The 18321-nt window shown below is 36.0% G+C and overlaps 1 protein-coding gene across 5 annotated transcripts in view; it reads left to right on the top strand.

Moving 5' to 3' along the window:
- Positions 1-16918, top strand: part of LOC123539346 (helicase-like transcription factor) — a 47873-nt gene extending 30955 nt beyond the window's left edge. For all 5 annotated transcript variants that reach the window (XM_045323912.2, XM_045323924.2, XM_045323936.2 and 2 more), the window contains 10 exons: positions 46-189; positions 845-983; positions 3161-3296; positions 6266-6445; positions 6859-6986; positions 9041-9237; positions 9871-10005; positions 10875-11168; positions 11567-11647; positions 12007-16918. In XM_045323912.2, coding sequence (XP_045179847.2) covers positions 46-189; positions 845-983; positions 3161-3296; positions 6266-6445; positions 6859-6986; positions 9041-9237; positions 9871-10005; positions 10875-11168; positions 11567-11647; positions 12007-12156 — 1584 coding nt within the window. In that variant the 3' untranslated portion in view covers positions 12157-16918. The remainder of the gene's footprint in view (positions 1-45; positions 190-844; positions 984-3160; positions 3297-6265; positions 6446-6858; positions 6987-9040; positions 9238-9870; positions 10006-10874; positions 11169-11566; positions 11648-12006) is intronic.
- The last annotated feature ends 1403 nt before the right edge of the window (positions 16919-18321 follow it).

The following is an 18321-nucleotide window of genomic DNA, read 5'->3' on the forward strand; positions in this document are numbered from 1 at the left end:
ATCTGAAAGTGTACAAGTGTGACTGACCGTTACATTTCTTCATAGGACCAACTGGATGACCATGTGCACCGCAACGTTCACTTGAGTATATACCTGTACTACGGGAGTGGTAGAACCAAGAACAGTAACCTGCTGGAGAATCAGGACGTTGTTATAACAACTTACTCAACAGTTTCTGCAGATTTCAAGGTATACTATACTAGAAATACTACCTTAGAGTCTACGACATTGTTAAACACATACATTTTTTTCATGCTTAGACATACTGTGAAATCATTAATATTCATGGGGGACTTATTTTCGTGGTCGAGTCAATCCACGAAATTTAACTCCAACGATCAAGTAAAATTCCCATTTATTTTATGTTCAAAATTTGAAATCCACAAATTCATATCCCAAGGAAATTGCCATTTTGACCAAAACTACAAAATTTCATGCCCACGAAATTGAATGTTTTAACAGTATATAAATGAAACTTGACAGTCTGTTTATTAAAGAAAATATATAAATTTTATCTCAATTTGTCAGTGCCAGCCAGGTTAGCTCAGAAGGAGGTTGAAAGCTTGAACCCCAATTAGGCGTATGTCCTCAAATGTTGAGGCATTTTCTTGGTATTGAGAGGACTGTATGCATGAAGTCAGTTACCCTGCACCTTTGATTCATGTTGAGATGTCACTTAAGGAGAACAAATAAGTACTTATATAGAACAGGACCACTGGTTGGTTAACTGACCACCCAGATCAGACAAAGGAGCAATAGCCATGTCTTTGTCACATTATTTATTGATCTTCAAATCACAGTGTATTTTTAGCTGATTTTTCAATTGAAAACTATATGTCTACAGAAAGGTGTCAGGAACCCCCTTAAGAAGGTGAAATGGTTGAGGATTGTCCTAGATGAAGGCCATGCCATTAAGAATCCTTCTGCACAGCAGACAAAAGCCATTCTAGAACTTGATGCACAGAGAAAGTGGGTGTTGACAGGTAGGACAACAATACAGTTAAGGGAAATACCGGTTTAATTTTCAAAAAATAAATGTTTTGTATTATTTATGTACCATTATCTGAATGTTAGCAGAAGAAATTGAAAAGAATTTAAGATTGTAGTTTTAAGGACTGGGAATCTGTCAATATTTTTATGTCAATTGGCATAAAATGAATGAGTATGTGACTGAAGTTACCGTATTTAACCTAAGTCTTGGGACAGCATAAAATAATTATTTTTTTCACTGTCCCAAGACTTATTTCCAGAAAAATAATTATTTTGAAAAGTGTCCCAAAAATATGGACACAATAATCGTCATCGGGTAACATCCCCCACCAACCCGTGTTGAAAGCGAAAAAAAAAATCGGTAATTATTCTGTTGATAAACAAAGTAATTGGTCTTGTTTTCATCATCAATTAACACCCCCTCAAAGAGCTAAAAGAAGTTTGTCGGTATCATGACATTAGAAGTGGAGATCAAAGCGGTATAGTTTCCCCGAGATTTTCATGGCATTACGTCATCTTTTCGCGCCATGTTGCACATCGCTGTTTGATCGTACCGGCTCGGTTCTGCAGAAAGTAGATCTAGTGTTGTAACAATCAATAAAAAAAGCTTCTTTTTAATTTGATAAAGCGAATGTGCAATATCCCGTATAAACTGACAGGTAAAGTAAACGTGTCAAACTATAATAGCGGATATCTTACCTCTGTGACCTATTTGCCCTCAAGGAAATTACAATATGGTTTGAGAAGAATATCTTATTATAAAGTGTCGTGTCAAAAAATACATGTACATGTACAAAGGTTCATTCAAAACTTATTAAAATACGCAACAACATCATTATTGTTTTTGTTTCTTAACCGCATTTTCTATTTACGTTCACGAGGTCACGTAACAGAAATCTGTTTGCCAAAAATCGTTTTACTTCATATATATAAATTGTTGCTGCCTTTTCATTATTTAAGATTTTTCTATTCTGTTTTTTGTACTTTGTGGTCAAAAGTCTGAATTTTATGCCCATAGTTTGTATCATTTATTTACTTTTAGAAAGAAATAAGTATTTAGGATCGCGCTGTTTGAAATTTTGCAAGCAATTTTATGAAAATTCGACCGTTTTTATAGAATTTTGCCAACATTTCTGCCAATACCTTTTTAAAATCATTATAGAATTCAAACTATATTACTTCTCAATCGGTGCTGAAAATCTGAAGCGATAAAATCAAAAAATGAATGCGTGACGCGCGTTTTTTGTATACGTGTCGATGAAAAAAGTAACGGCGTTGTAAGTTAGACATTACGATAGGTCGCACGTGCTCGTGGAATGGAAAATTACCGGCATGGCGTTTTGGTATCTGTGCGATTCGCGGGTAAATTCCAGTCAGTGGTAAATAAAAATAAATAATTAACGGAAAATGGACTTCCTGGCTGCAGCAAAAAAAAAAAATACAACACTTAACTGGTATGGTAAAAAAACAACATTTTACTAGTAAAAACACGACACGAAAATGTCAAAAAAAAAATAGTCTTTGGTTCTTATAATTATTTGATATTTTGATCGATACAAAGAAGTATAAAATACATTTAGTTTTTATAGCTCTTTGATCGATACAACACCATACAATGTATAATAACAGTATCTGGGTTACATCTTGAATCAGTACACAACCATAGTCCCAACACTTAGGGACGAAATATACGCTGAGAAAATACATGTCCAAAAACTTAGGGTCAAGAAAAATAATTATTTTTCCGCATTTTAGGGGTGTCCCAAGATTTAGGGTGTCCCAAGACTTAGGTAAAGTACGGTACTTTCTAGAATTTAGACAGTGTATTTAATGCCTGTTATTGGTCAGTTTCACATGTCTGTCTCTCACTTAAATAAACAATGTCACAGATTAATTATACATCTTTAGATTTTGTTCGTTTATTGCCATTGTGTCAAGTGATGAAAACTTTCTTCAGCAATTGCACTATGAATCATTTATTCTTAGGTTGTTGACTCCATGGTTTGTCAACACACAACTACTAGTTTTGGGCTCTTCACTGAGTGTACAGCTGTGTTTGGTACACTGAACTCTGTTTAAACAAATAAAAATCACTTGGAGAAAAGTGAGTTGTACTTTATGAAAGAAATCTTTGACATGATGAAAAGATTCTTCATGAATTTTCTTGAAGGAACACCAATTCAGAACTCAATGAAAGATCTATGGTCATTGATAAACTTCCTGAAGGTAAATCCGTTCACAGACAAGCAGTGGTGGAGACGGACAATAGAGAGGCCACTGGAGAAGGGAGATGAAAGTGCTCTCAAGTATGTATGTTAATCTTTGTACAACAAAGGCATTTTTAGCTCGACTATTCGAAGAATAGGGGAGCTGTCCTACTCGCCCCGGTGTCGGCATTAACGTGAGCGTTAGCATTAGCGTGAGAGTGAGAGTCACACAAATGTTAAAGTTTGCGTACCACCCCAAATATTTTCAAAGTCCATTGAGATATTGCTTTCATATTTTGCATACTTGTTTACCATCATGACCACATTCTGTAAACATGAGCAGACAACTCTATCAAGCAGTTTGACTGGATTTTGGCCCCTTTTCGACTTAGAATATGCTAATTATGCCCCCCTTTGAAAAAGGAGGGGTATATTGTTTTGCAGATGTCGGTCGGTCGGAATGTAGACCAATCCGTTTCCGGATGATAACTCAAGAACGCTTGAGCCTAGGATCATGAAAGTTGATAGGGAGGTTGGTCATCACCAGCAGATGACCCCTATTGATTTTGAGGTCTGTATGTCAAAGGTCAAGGTCACAGTGACCCTGAATAGTAAAATGGTTTCCGGATGATAACTCAAGAACACTTGGGCCTAGGGTCATGAAAGTTGATAGGGAGGTTGGTAATGACCAGCAGATGACCCCTATTGATTTTGAGGTCAGTATGTTAAAGGTCAAGGTCACAGTGACCCTGAACAGTAAAACGGTTTCCGGATGATAACTCAAGAACACTTGGGCCTAGGATCATGAAAGTTGATAGGGAGGTTGGTAATGACCAGCAGATGACCCCTAATGATTTGAGGTCAGTATGTTAAAGGTCAAGGTCACAGTGACCCTGAACAGTAAAACGGTTTCCGGATGATAACTCAAGAACACTTGGGCCTAGGATCATGAAAGTTGATAGGGAGGTTGGTAATGACCAGCAGATGACCCCTATTGATTTAAAGGTCAGTATGTTAAAGGTCAAGGTCACAGTGACCCTGAACAGTAGAACGGTTTCCAGATGATAACTCAAGAACGCTTAGGCCTAGGGTCACGAAAGTTGATAGGGAGGTTGGTAATGACCAGCAGATGACATGTATTGATTTTGAGGTCAGTATGTAACAGGTCAAGGTCACAGTGACCAGGAACAGTAAAATGGTTTTCAGGCAATAACTCAAGAACGCTTGGGCCTAGTGTCAGGAAAATTGATAGTTAGGTTGGCCATGACCAGCAGATGACCCCTATTGAATTTGAGGTCATTAGGTCAAAGGTCAAGGTTACATTGGCCAGGAACAGTTAAATGGTTTCTGATCTTCTTGTCCAAAACCATAGGGCCTAGGGCTTTGATATTTGGTATGTAGCAAAATCTAGTGGTCCTCTACCAAGATTGTTCAGATTATTTCCCTAGGGTCAAATATGGCCCCACCCCTAGGGTCACATGGTTTATATAGACTTATATAGGAAAAAACTTTGAAAAACCTCTTGTCCAAAACCACATGGCCTAGGGCTTTGATATTTTGTATATGACATCATCTAGTGGTCCTCTACTAAGATTATTCAAATTATTCCCCTAGGGTCAAATATGGCTTCGCCGTGGGGGTCACATGGTTTACATATACTTATATAGGGAAAAACTTTGAAAATCTTCTTGTCCAAACCACAAAGACTATGGCTTTGGTAATTTGTAATGTAGCATCATTTAGTGGTTCTCTACCAAGTTTGTTCAAGTTATCCCTCTCGGGTCAAATATGGCCCCGCCCCAGAGGTCATATGGTTCATATAGACTTATACAGGGAAAAACTTAGAATCTTCATGTCCATAACTTACATCATTCAAATTTGGACCACATGTATAGTTTTGAGTGGCAAGATGAACCTTGACATGAGTTGACTTTTATCTCGACCTAGTGACCTACTTTCATATTTCTGTACCTACAGCCTTCAAATTTGGATCACATGCATAGGTTTGTGTACTGAAAAAAACTTTGACCTTGTTATTGACCTAGTGACCTACTTTCACAGTTTTGAAGGTACAGGCTTCAAATTTGGACCACATGCATAGTTTTTTGTTCCAAAATAAAATTTGACCTTGATTTTGACCTAGTGACCTATTTTCACATTTCTCAAGCTACAGCCTTCAAATTTGAACCACAAGCATAGTTTTGTGTACTGAAATGAACTTTGATCTTGAGATTGACCTAGTGACCTACTTTCACATTTCTGAAGGTACAGGCTTCAAATTTGGACCACTTGCATAGTTTTGTGTTCCGAAATGGAATTTGTGTTTACAGTGAGCAGATAATTTCTGTTCCTTGTGCAATTACTGAATGCATCAAGGGGGGGCATTTCGTGTTCGACAAGCTCTTGTTGTAATGTTAAAGTTTGCGTACCACCCCAGATATTTTCGAAGTCCATTGAGGTATTGCTTTCATATTTTGCATACTTGTTTACCATCATGACCCCAGTCTGTAGAAAGGAGGAGGCAACTCTATCAAGCATATTGACTGAATTATGGCCCCTTTTCGACTTAGAATATGCTTATTGTAATGTTAAAGTTTTACTCATAGTTTATATTATACTATCAAGCACTGAGAATAGATGAGCGCTGTCAACTGACAGCTCTTGTAGTTTTTCCAGTGATGTCACACTGTAGTTCAATTAAGAACTACATTATGGGCAAAGGTTATAGAGGTAATTGTTTGGTGGATATGTGAACAGATTACGTGAGCTGGAGCCAGGAATTGAACCTGGATCGACAAGTTAGAAGCACATAACAAAATCTAACTACCCTGTCTATTGCCTTACTACAAACCTTCCATTTGTTTGTCAGTAAAATACACAAAAACGCTGTTTCTCTTCGCTGTCTAGTAGTTGTTCTTTTGGGAATATGTCTGTTGTTTATGGAGAACAAGTTGATACAGTTGTGGAATCCAGGAACTCTTTGAAGATGAACTGATGTAACATAACTGGGATAACATTGAAAATTACTTTTAAAAGTGAATCGAACAAATTTTGTTTTCTGTCCGCAGGAGAGTACAACATTTGATGGGTCACCTGGCTTTAAGGAGAACAAAGACCCAGGAAGTGAATGGCAAACCATTGGTAGAGTTACCAGAGAGAAAAGTTTATATTGAACATGTGAAACTATCTGAAGATGAGAAAAAGGTGTATGATTCAATGCAGAATGAAGGAAAGCTGATAGTCAGCAAGTAAGCTACATTTGTATCCTTCTCAGTTGTGATCTAAGAGCTGTTGAGTGATGATTTAGTTCAATGATAATGCAAGGCAGTGATACAGAATTTTTTGTCAGTTTGAGTTGCTTCCAATTGTTATCTAAAACTGATGTATAGATGAATAGAATGTGTCATTTTCTTTATGTTCTATATGTAGAGAGGCAGCCCAAAACCAGTCAGCCCAAGGTTAGCATATATCCAGTTGGGTATGACCTTTTGAAAGTTCCAGTATTTAATGCTCTAGTTTAGTTCAATAATAATTTATTGTAAACATGCATACATCATGTTGATACAAGCATTAAACAAATATATTTATATGGGTTGGACCAATAGTTATTCCAACATTGTCTAAGACCCTCCACTGTACAATATTCACCAATTGTCTGTAGGTATTTCAAGCAAGGAACATTGCTGCACCATTATGGAGATGTACTTGCCATTCTGATGAGACTGAGGCAGCTCTGCTGTCACCCGTTCCTAGTGGCAAAGGCCGCACAGGCTGTCAAAGACACCATAGGTTAGTGAACCATATTCTATATCCACTATGACTCCGGTTAATGGTTGGAATTCCATACCTCTAACTCCCATATCTTGAATTTAAGATATCCAGAAGTACTGTCAAAATCTCTTTTGAAGTTTACATTTATTAAATTTGATTCCAAGACAAATTTGATATGCTTGGACTCCAACACTTGTTAGGGCAAAGTGGTAGAAGTCCCATGAGTCAGATTCCATCGTTTTAGCCTCGTGGAAATATTAAGGCATTAAAAGGTCCAGAATGAAAAAAAAAATGAATTAATAAATAAAAAGATTAACTTTGCCTTTATCTTATTTATTTAACAAATAGAGTTAGATTTTTCTTTTGGATTAGGTTGCAATGGCAATGGAGAGGTTAGGATATTGTTGTAATACATGCATATTGAATAGGACAAAAAATCCAGTATTCCACAGGGCTCTCGCGAGTGGGCGACTTGAGCGAAATAGGCGCTCTAGAACTTCAAACTTCGCTCAAATCTATCCTCAAAGCGAAATGCAAGTCGCCCGATTTTCTTTGATTTCCGCACTCGCTAATTAGTGCTACCCGGACTGTTGACAATTTGCACGGTGTCATATCGAGTGCCGAATACACAAACACACACCGGTAGCATAATTTAAGCTCCGCCTACTTCAGGTACTTGCGAGATTTTCCCGAGAAGTGTGAAAGCGAATCAAATTATCCGATACACCTCGTTGATTGTGTTCAGCCAATTAGCGTCGCGTTTACGTCTGACACTTCGGTTTTAATTGTCAACATGTTTGAGTGCAAAAAGCAAAGTTTTTTTTTAAAGAAACTGCTGATTAACCATGCGATTAATTGGAATTTGGTACACAATTATTTGTTATCTATGATAAAAGAACGACATGTAATGTATTAACTATGTTTAAATTGACTTCCATCGATGAATTTATTTGAATATGTATTTCTAGATTACACAGTTTACTTTCAGTTTTATTCGAGTGAGATACTGACATTCCTCGGTGAATGACTCGGTGTTAATAATAAACACTTCATACAAGATATAACCAAAATTCGGCGGGTTACATTTACAGAATCGGCTTGAATTTTGAAAACGACTTTTTTCAGAATTTTTTAACGAAACAATAACCACTGTATGGGAAATGATCTAACTAAGAAAATGAATGGTCACATCAATACTTTTTATCAAGAACATTACAGCCACCTTTCGAGTCACTCAACATCATTGCGGTAGGAAAAGTCTTCCCACTTCTCCCTAAAGTCTCCCCACTTCTCCCTAAATCAGCTTGAGGGAGAAGTGACTTCTCCCAAAAAATTGGACCTAGCTAGACCCCTGTTCCATTGTCATATCCTATCATTGTATACCAATAGCCGTCCTAGTAAGCTCAGTAGGCAGGGTACAATGTCATGAAATGAGGTCACCTGTTGAGGCATGATGTATATACACTGAGAATTAGTGGGTGACAGAGAACTTGTTGATGCTTGAACAAGAGTCCAGGAATGCTTGTTTAGGAAAATGATAGCAAATACTGTTGAAAAAACCAACAAACTTTTAACACACCAGTTTGAAGCAATGCAAAATGGTTCACTGTGTTGTGAAGAGCAAATTTCAGCTTCACAAGAAAATTCTTAAGTTTTTACCAAAATAAGTTGTTTTCTTTTTTAATAGAAGCTGGTGTCTATGGCCCCTTATTATGTCTCCCACCACTCAGTGGTGTGGGAGACATATAAATTTAATCCTGTCTGTGTGTGTGTCCATGTGTGTGTCTGTCTGTCACAAATCTTGTCTGCACCCATCCAATCTTCATCAAACTTAAACAAAATGTGTTTGCCAGTAAGTCCTTGGCCAAGTTCGATAACTAGCCAAATCGGTGCAGGCACTTCAGAATTATGGCCATTGAATTACCGAAAATTACTCTGTACACAGATGCTAGTGATACATGTATTGGTGCATGGTTGACTCAGATACATAACTATTCAGATGATTAGGCAGTTGTGGGAAACGTGTGCTTTTCTCAAAAGCAGTTCTAGTTTATAAATTTGTTTCCTTTCAGCTGAGATAGACCGTAATGGTGGTGTGATCAATGATGAGCTTCGACAGAAGTTGATAGACACACTGATCATGGTTCTAAGTTCAGGCACAGATGAGGAATGTGCTATTTGTTTGGACTCCTTGAAATCACCTGTGATAACACACTGTGCTCACGTATTCTGCCGACCTTGCATAGAAAGTGTGATAAAAAATGAAAGGGTATGTGTATTATACAATTCGCCTCCAAATAGCAAACAGAATTTACTCTAAATAATGTCCAGTGGAAAAGAAAACAGATATGCCTTTGCTGCTTAGAGGTGTCATTAAATATATTGTACTTTAATCAGAAAGGAGCCCAGGTCCCTTATTGTGTTGGAGGGGGAGGGGATGCTTGGTACTTGGTTAATGGGAATAAAATTTCTGATGTAGTCAATTTTAGGGGAAAACTACATGATTTGAAGAAACAAATTCTGAGGATAATACATTAATGGCCTATACTACAGAGAAAAAAAATATACTGGAAAGCTTCACTTGATCAATACTGATCAGGTCATGACATGAATGAAAAGATGAAACCAGTTTTCTAAATAATTTAGCTTTATTGTTAAGTGAACATATTCAAGGATATACTTAGATTGCCATTTCACTAAATGTGTCAATGATTTTGAAAAACTGTTTACATTATGGTTCTTGAAGGTAAAGGTAAACAGTGTTATGCATTTTACTTGCATCAGTACAAAATGATGTTTAGTTAAACAAGCTTTAAAAGTGACAGATGCTGATTGTAAAGAAGAGCTAGTCTAGCTTAGCTCCTTGAAATAGTAACAGAATCTCATGTTGATTGTGTTTTAGCCAAATCCAAAGTGTCCATTATGTAGAGGTGCAATAGAAGACAACAAACTGTTGGAGGTGCCTCCTGAGGAGATACAAGGTGAAAGTGGAGACAGCAATTCTATAGCAGCTGACACGTGGAAATCTAGTGCTAAGGTCAGTTCTGTTTATTTGCTTGTTAGGTTTAGGCAAAATGCCATTTTGCAGAAGAGCATTTCATTACCTATTAAACTAACATGTACAAAGCTTTCTAAGGGGCATTTTTTTTGCACCCATCTAATTAGCAGACAGATTTGCACTCTTTATGGTAGTCAAGCAAACAAACAATTTTCACAGACAGGGAGACCATATTAGAACAAATCTTGAACACTGATAATGCCCCGCTTAACTGCTTAAAGGGAATGTGTATTGATTTGGCATTGTCTGATGGGCTTTTTATCTGTCCTGAATTGAAAATGCCTATAATTCAGTAAGTATTTTAGCTAGAACCGCCAAACCTCAGATAATTATCAGTTGGCACATGACTCATATGCACAGTAATTTTTCGAATACAGACTGAATCCCCAAGTCAAAAATAGCTGTATTTCCCCCAAAAATTGTTATATTTTATTGTAAAGATAGTCATGTCTTGCCCTTGCAATTAAAAAAAAAAAACATTCCATAATATACATAGTGAAAGTTGGGAGTATATATATTTTTAACACCAGCCAAATTTACACTTGTGACTGGTAATTATGTCTCACCGTGTTAATTTCTCATCAAGACACTTTTTGGTGGTCCATTTTGTGGTGACAATGTCTACTGTATATAATGGTAGTTAACCAACTGAGGTGCTTTGTTGCGAAATATGTTTAAATAAGGAATTTTCTTGCTTTCCTGTAAAGTACAGTTTGTTTTCTTTTAGTATTATTTTGTCTCAATTTTCAGTGCACTAAGGTTCATCTCCTAACTTCATAGTACTATCTTGTGTCTTTTTAGTGATTGCAGAAGAATGAATATTTAAGGTCTTATCTCCCTTTTTCTAGGTTGATGCTTTGATGAATGGATTGTTGAAGTTGAGGTCTGAGGACCCCAGTGTCAAGAGCATTGTCGTCTCTCAGTTCACCAGCCTGCTGACCCTGCTTGAGATCCCCCTACGGACTAATGGCTTCAACTTTGTCAGGCTTGATGGTACAATGAGTACTAAAGCTCGTACCCGGGCCATTGAGGAGTTTTCAGATCCAAGTTCCGGCTCGCCTACCATATTTCTGTTGTCACTGAAAGCAGGAGGTGTTGGTATCAATCTTACTGCTGCATCAAGAGTCTTTCTTATTGACCCTGTAAGTTTGATCCTTTTAGATAGGAAAGCAACTTACAAAGAATAGGTTATAGATCATTTATTGACATGGTGTAGTTCTGTTTCAAGTCATTACTGACGTGAAATTGTAGGTAATTGTTAGCAACCCAGAGGGTTCGTCTGAAAAAAAAATCCCCCAAAAAACAAGAACTTCTCACAGAAGTGGAAATTATTGATATTCACATGATTTGAAAAACATGACAAGACTTAGTTCTGTCTTATTTACTTAGGTTTGCTGATTTCCTAAACAGATTCTTTCATTTGTTATCATATTTTGATCAACAGCTGCTAATTTTTGAGAAAGTAGACAGATTTTTGTAAAAATAAAAAACAGTTGCGATGTAACTTTACACTTAAAATGTTTACGTTTTTATTTTGAAGGCATGGAATCCAGCATCAGAGGAGCAGTGTTTTGACAGATGTCACAGACTTGGACAGACAAAGGATGTAATTATTACAAAGGTTAGAGCTGTAATATCAATATCAAAGTCTAGTTATTCCAGTGTATGGTAGGTATGGGAGCCCTAAGGCTCAACTGCCAAGAAAGTTCTGGAGGTGCAGAGGCATTTAGATTTTGTCATGTTTATTCATAAGCATATCTTGGAAGTCTTGCATTAATCTCACTTGTTTATGGTTCAGCTAAAATGAATCAAACTTTAATGGAAAATTTCCATAATGATTAGGTTAACATATATGATTTTTGTTTATTTACATGTTAAATGCATTTGTATTTAAGTTTTGGTATAAAACAGAATTACTGTCTTACCAAGATGCTTCAGTACATATTCAAATGTAATACCTTTGTTTCATTGTCTGAACAGCTTATTGTTGAAGACTCAGTGGAAGAAAGAATGATGGAACTACAAGAAAAGAAGAGACAGTTGATGCAGGGCGCCTTCGGGCAGAAACAGAATGCTGAGCAGAAACGACAGGCCAGGATCAGGGACATCAAAACGCTGTTTTCCTTTTAGGCCATCATTGATTGTCTTGACAGTTTATTGTCCTGTGCAAGAAACGAAGGGAACATGAACACAAGTAGAAGTGTTTTTTAACCTTGAAAGTAGACCGTCGTTCTAGAGAACTGGTTCAAGTTCTCTGGGATAGTCTTAGAGAACTCTTAGTCTGAAATGACCAACCAGCCAATTTACTCTGCATAAATACTCATTATTATTTTATTAGGGTGTGTATTTGACGTGGAAATACCTTGTGCTTTTTATAGTGTGAAATATTAATTATTTAATAGAAAGTGGCAATTCAGCATTGCAGTAATTTTAAATGGAAAGTTAGTCAGTTATTTGCTGTTAATAATAATAATGATAACTAAAAATTGATTCAATTAGATATCAGTGATGAATACTTTAAAATTACTTATTATATTTTACATGTTAACTTGTAGTTTTCCAACTGGTTGCTGTTTTACACCATGCTTATAGTTACAAAACTGCTGGTTTGTGAAATTTGAGTATTACACACAGCTATAATGACTGTAACTTTCTTATTTCATCTTCATGTTGCTTTTGGTATTTATCAGCTTTGTATAGTTCAGTAACTGTAATAGTTGATAAATTTTTAATTATTTAAAACTGACATATGGAATGGTTTGTGGTAATCATATATACATGTAAAGGGTTTCCAAATGTGACTTGATTTTCCGCTACTGTTTTTTCTTCAACATACTAATTTTGAATATTAGCCACTGATATTTGTTGGAAATTAATAGCATTAGTATGATTCCAATGATAAATGAAGAGCATTCCAATGGTTATATTATAGATGGTATACCTTGATATATCAGCAGAGTGGACTGTTTTCTAGACAAAATACATTCAAAGATATATAGTCACAGTAAGGACTTTGTCGAGGAAACAACTGCAATGAGATACCTGGCACTAAATACAGCTTTTTGTTGCAGGCCTACTTTGCGATGTATGGCTGTGTTTAGGGTGCTCTGTGGTTTCGGGGAAATCTACCCTTACCTTTTATCTTTTAATCAGACTATATAGTATTACATACTTGCCAGAGAACTGATTGGCCGTTTCAGACTTTTCTTGCCACTAAATATGTGTTCAGCCATAGCAGTATTACTTTAACTTTGTTGAAATATTTTATGATGCACTTTTTATGTTTACTGTTGTTTTTCATGTAACCTGTTATATATATTACATTGACCTTCTTTGTTTATGTAGTGCTTTAGTGTAGCTTAGTTGTACAGGCATTTAGTTTCTTTTCTTACTTTTATTTTTGTGCATATTTCATCACATACTTATTGAATCAAAGGAGCATACCCATAAATGATGTCAAACTAAAAACTAAATAATAGAATATTTATTTATAAGTATTATAACTTACTCTTACTTTATATGTTTAGGCTATGCATTCCAGTCTGTTTGATTTCAAAATTGACACAAATTATGAGCATGAATAGACGATGTGTCATGCGCAACAACCAGGTCCCTAGGTCTAAGGTCAAGGTCACACTTGGAGGCCAAAGGTCACATACAAGAATGAGTTTGTCTTGAGCATTTCTTCTTCATGCATGGAGGGATTTTGATGTAAGTTGCCTCATTTCTATACCCTCATGAGATGGAATGTCATGCTCAAGAACCAGGTCCCTAGTTTAGAATTACTTCCCTTTGTTGTTACTATAAATAGCTTATATTGTAACTTTTTTATTACTGGTCATAGGGAAAAAACAAGACCACTTTTCTGTAGTACAACATGCATGTTACATCCAATTTTGAGAATTATTTAACCTATCACTATCTGGTAAGGATTTTTGTGTGGATTTAGGATTTTTTTTAAGATTATCTTCCATTAGTTGTTACTATAAATAACTTATGCCTGTGACCTTTTTCATGTTGCAGGGGCATCCGTGTCTGTGGCACATTTCTATTTTGAGAATGAAACAGATCGAAAAAAAAAAAAAATTCAAGTACCTCTAATTTTTGGAACATGCTGAATTACTTGGTATTGATGTGGTTTATAATATTGTAAGCTAAATCATATAACTGGTGAGAAAGATGTAGATAATATTATTATGTGTTTTTCTAAGATGACCAAAAAGATTATTTTTACAATATTTTCTGTGACATGCTTGTTCACTGTACCGGTTTCAGTCCAGATATTTGCCCACCATGTCATATATTATATTCTGTCTTTCGACATTCCTTAAAATTACTTGATGTTGATGTGGTTTAAAATATTGTAAGCTAACTCAGGTAATTGGTGAGAAAGATGTAGATAATATTATTATGTGTTTTTCTAAGATGACCAAAAAGATTATTTTACAGTATTTCCTATGACATGCTTGTTCACTTAACCAGCTTCAGTTCAGGTATTTGCCCACCATTCCAAATATTAGATTCTGTCTTTGGACATTCCTTAAATCAGGGTACATACAGACCTTGAAAAGTTCATGAATTTCATTCCAGTCTTTGAAAAGTAGTTGAAAATTTATGAAATATCCTTGAATTTTTAGCTCACCTGAGCCAAAGGCTCATGGTGAGCTGTTGTGACCGCCCAATATCCGTCGTGCATCGCCAGTTGTGTGTCCGTCATTTTCTAAAAAAATCTTGAAAACCACTGGGCAGAATTACACCAATCTTCACAGGGATGATCCTTGGGTGGCCCCCTTTCAAAATTGTTCAAAGAATTGAATTCCATGCAGAACTCAAAAGGAAAAACTTTAAAAATCTTCTTGTCCAAAACTGCAAGGCGTAGAGCCTTGATATTTGGCATGTGACATCATCTAATGGTCCTCTATGAAGATTGTTCAAATTGTGCCCCTGGGGTGAAAAGAGGTCCCACCCGGGGGGCACAAGTTTTACATAGTGTAATAGGAGCGGAAAAATGTGCAGCCCGATACAGGACTCGAGCCTGCGACCTTCTGCTTGCAAGTCAGATGCTCTACCAACTGAGCTAATCGGACAATTGATATCATAGACTAATTATATACATTATATACACACTGCTACATTCCTCCCTCCTTTTTTTTCAAAGACAAACTCAGGTTCTTTTGACTAACCCAGCCATTGCTTCACCATAGCTCTAGGATTCCAAGGCTAGTCACCACACTCACGGCACCAATGTAATAGGAGCGGAAAAATGTGCAGCCCGATACAGGACTCGAACCTGCGACCTTCTGCTTGCAAGTCAGATGCTCTACCAACTGAGCTAATCGGACAATTGATATCATAGACTAATTATATACATTATATACACACTGCTACAATAGACTTATATAGGAAAAAACTTCAAAAATCTTCTTGTCTAAACCCACAAGACCTAGGCCTTTGATATTTGGTATGTAGCATTGCCTTGTGGTCCTCTACCAAAATTGTTTTAATTATGACCTTGGAGTTAAAAAGAGGCCCTGCCATGGGGGGTCTCAAGTTTTACATAGGCTTATATAGGAAAAAACTTTAAAAATCTTCCTGCCTGAAATTGCAAGGCCTAGGCTTTTGATATTTGTTATGTTGCATTGCCTAGTGGTCCTCTACCAAAATTTTTCAAATTATGTCCCTGGGATGAAAAGAGGCCCAGCCCTGGGGGTCCCAGTTTTTACATAGACTCATATAGGAAAAAACTAAAAAAAATCTTCTTATCCGACAGTTCAAGGCCTAGGCCTTTGATATTTGGTTTGTAGCATTGCCTAGTGGTCCTCTACCAAAATTGTTCAAAATTATACCCCTGGGATGAAGAGAAGCCCCACCCAGGGGGTCACTTTTTATATGAGTTGTATAGGAATGAATAGTTCAAAAATTATCAGAACATATTTCCTAGACTGTTTAATTGTAATTACCTGATGACCCCAAGCGATAAGGGGTCACTTGACTGTAACCTTGACCTACTGACCTACTTCCTTGTTTTTTAAGATACAGCCTTGAAATTTGGATAACATGTACAGTTTTGCACATTGATCTTAAAACTGACTTTCAGTGACCATGAATTGACCTACTGACCTACGTTCTAATATTTAAACATCAGTTTGCCATTTTAAACATGTGGCTCATATTACTCAGGTGAGCGATTCAGGGTCATCATGGCCCTCTTGTTTTATGGAAGTTCTGTGTAAAATATGTTTAAATGTTTGATGAGTTTGACCAATAATATTTTAGTTTGTTTAGTTTAGTTTTATTTGCAGCGTATTGTAGACTCACTAATTCCCTTTTATAATGTAACAAATGTGCTCTCTAGTCAAGAGAAAAGTTCTACTTTTATTATGTTTTATTTTATAGTGTTGATGTAATATAGTTGTTTTGTTAAAATGTGCTACCTGGTGCTATTTGAAAAGCAGTTCCTTAATTGCTTTAAATGTTTAGGATTTTGCTTTTATTGACGGGATAAAATTTTAACTGTACTTGGGATTTCGCCAAGTTTTCCTAAGAAATTGGTTTGAAATTTAAGATTTTAAAGACAGGGTATGTTTGAATTGCAGCAAATGTTTTTATTCATAGTAAAGCAGATATATATATAATTAAGCTGCAATTTAGCAGAAAATTTTGAAGTCATAGAAGCAATACATGCATTTATTAAAACAAATTATTGAAGTCTTCCTAGTTTTGGTCCAGAATTGTTGAACCTAATTTGAACTTTACTGATATAATAAAAGTTAAGCCGTAAGAAACTCTGTCACTCATAATTGGCTTAATTAATTAAATGTTGAACCATTGAGCAAGTTCTAGATCAAATAAATGGGCAAATTTTTGGCACAATAAAATGGTAATAATATGCTATTGTGTTTGTCTTTTTTTCAAGAACTTTAGACAAATATGAGATATGTGTATTATGAACATTGCTGCTTCTACAGCATCAGGTCCCCTTTTATTGACTTGTAGACCAAGTGCTCTAACATAAAAAAATTACACTATATTTAATCCTACCTACCAGTTGCCCCATTCACCTGTATGGTTACCCCATTCACCTGTATGACACCAGTTCAAAGCTACTACCTTTGTGTGGAGTAAAAAAATTTCTGTTTTGTAAGTTTATCATGTTTTTTTTTTTGGGGGGGGGGGACAAATTAGAAATAAATTTTAAGATAATAGCTATTTTCAAATGGCTATTTAGTATTGATGGTCAGTCTAAGTTTGAATTTAATCTTGAAGTTTTAGTAAAATTGATACTATAATTTCAAACCTCGGCTGAGGCCGAAAAATGATTTGTGAACATGGGTTGTAATGGATCGAAACAAAGTGAGGCAATCTGTAGTGTCTCCATGTATTTAACACTATATGTTCTGCATGGACAGTATTCTGTTAAAAGTAAACACATGCACACGTTTCATTGTGTTGTGCATTTGGTTTAATATAATGCAAAAGGGACTCCATTCAGTAAAAACAATGGCACAGCATTGCATCTCTATGAGCCTATCACTATGCCTTTAGGCCGATATCTACTTCCCGTATAAACTTTACGTTTATACAGTCAATAGACGTTTATCCGGTCAATACAAAGGACTGACTACTTTTTCAAGTATTTGTACAGTAGGTAGTGCGTCAAGAGACAGACATTTTATGATCTACACTCTTCTGGTACAACTCCGTATGGAATGATGCGGTGACGGCTATTTAGAAAAACTTTTCTCTAATACTGTGCCAGTTTCAGTCGAAATGTGCAAGCAACCTATATGCATAAAGAATACAAGATTATAGCTTGATACCAACAGTTTCTTAGATTTTATGTCAGGTTTTCAGTAATTGCCAAAAATAGCTGTTGCGGCAATTTTCTATCCGTTATCCCAAGTGTAACTAGTTTTGCCATGTTTTGTCATTTTCAACCCCGATCTGCATACAAACTGCCCATTTAAACTGTTAAATACATTCAATTTTACTCCTGACTGCTGAAAAATAGCATTCCTAAGGCTACAGATATGTAGATTTTTAAAAAAAAAAATACATCCAAAACAGTGAAAATGTGACATTTTTGTGTTTTATCCATATTTACAGCAAAATTGCAATCGATTTGTTATTTTCTATCATTTTAATTAAAGTAGCCAATTTCCACCCTAATCTGGCCAGATTTCAATTTTTGTCGATGTTCCCTTATATCTACAACACACTAAATAGCTGTTATTCTTTATTCTATATAAAATTGAAGTATTTCCAATGACTGCAGCACACATCAGGACCCATTTT

This window comes from Mercenaria mercenaria, chromosome 1, assembly GCF_021730395.1.
Source record: "Mercenaria mercenaria strain notata chromosome 1, MADL_Memer_1, whole genome shotgun sequence".
In the NCBI taxonomy this organism is placed as follows: domain Eukaryota; kingdom Metazoa; phylum Mollusca; class Bivalvia; order Venerida; family Veneridae; genus Mercenaria; species Mercenaria mercenaria.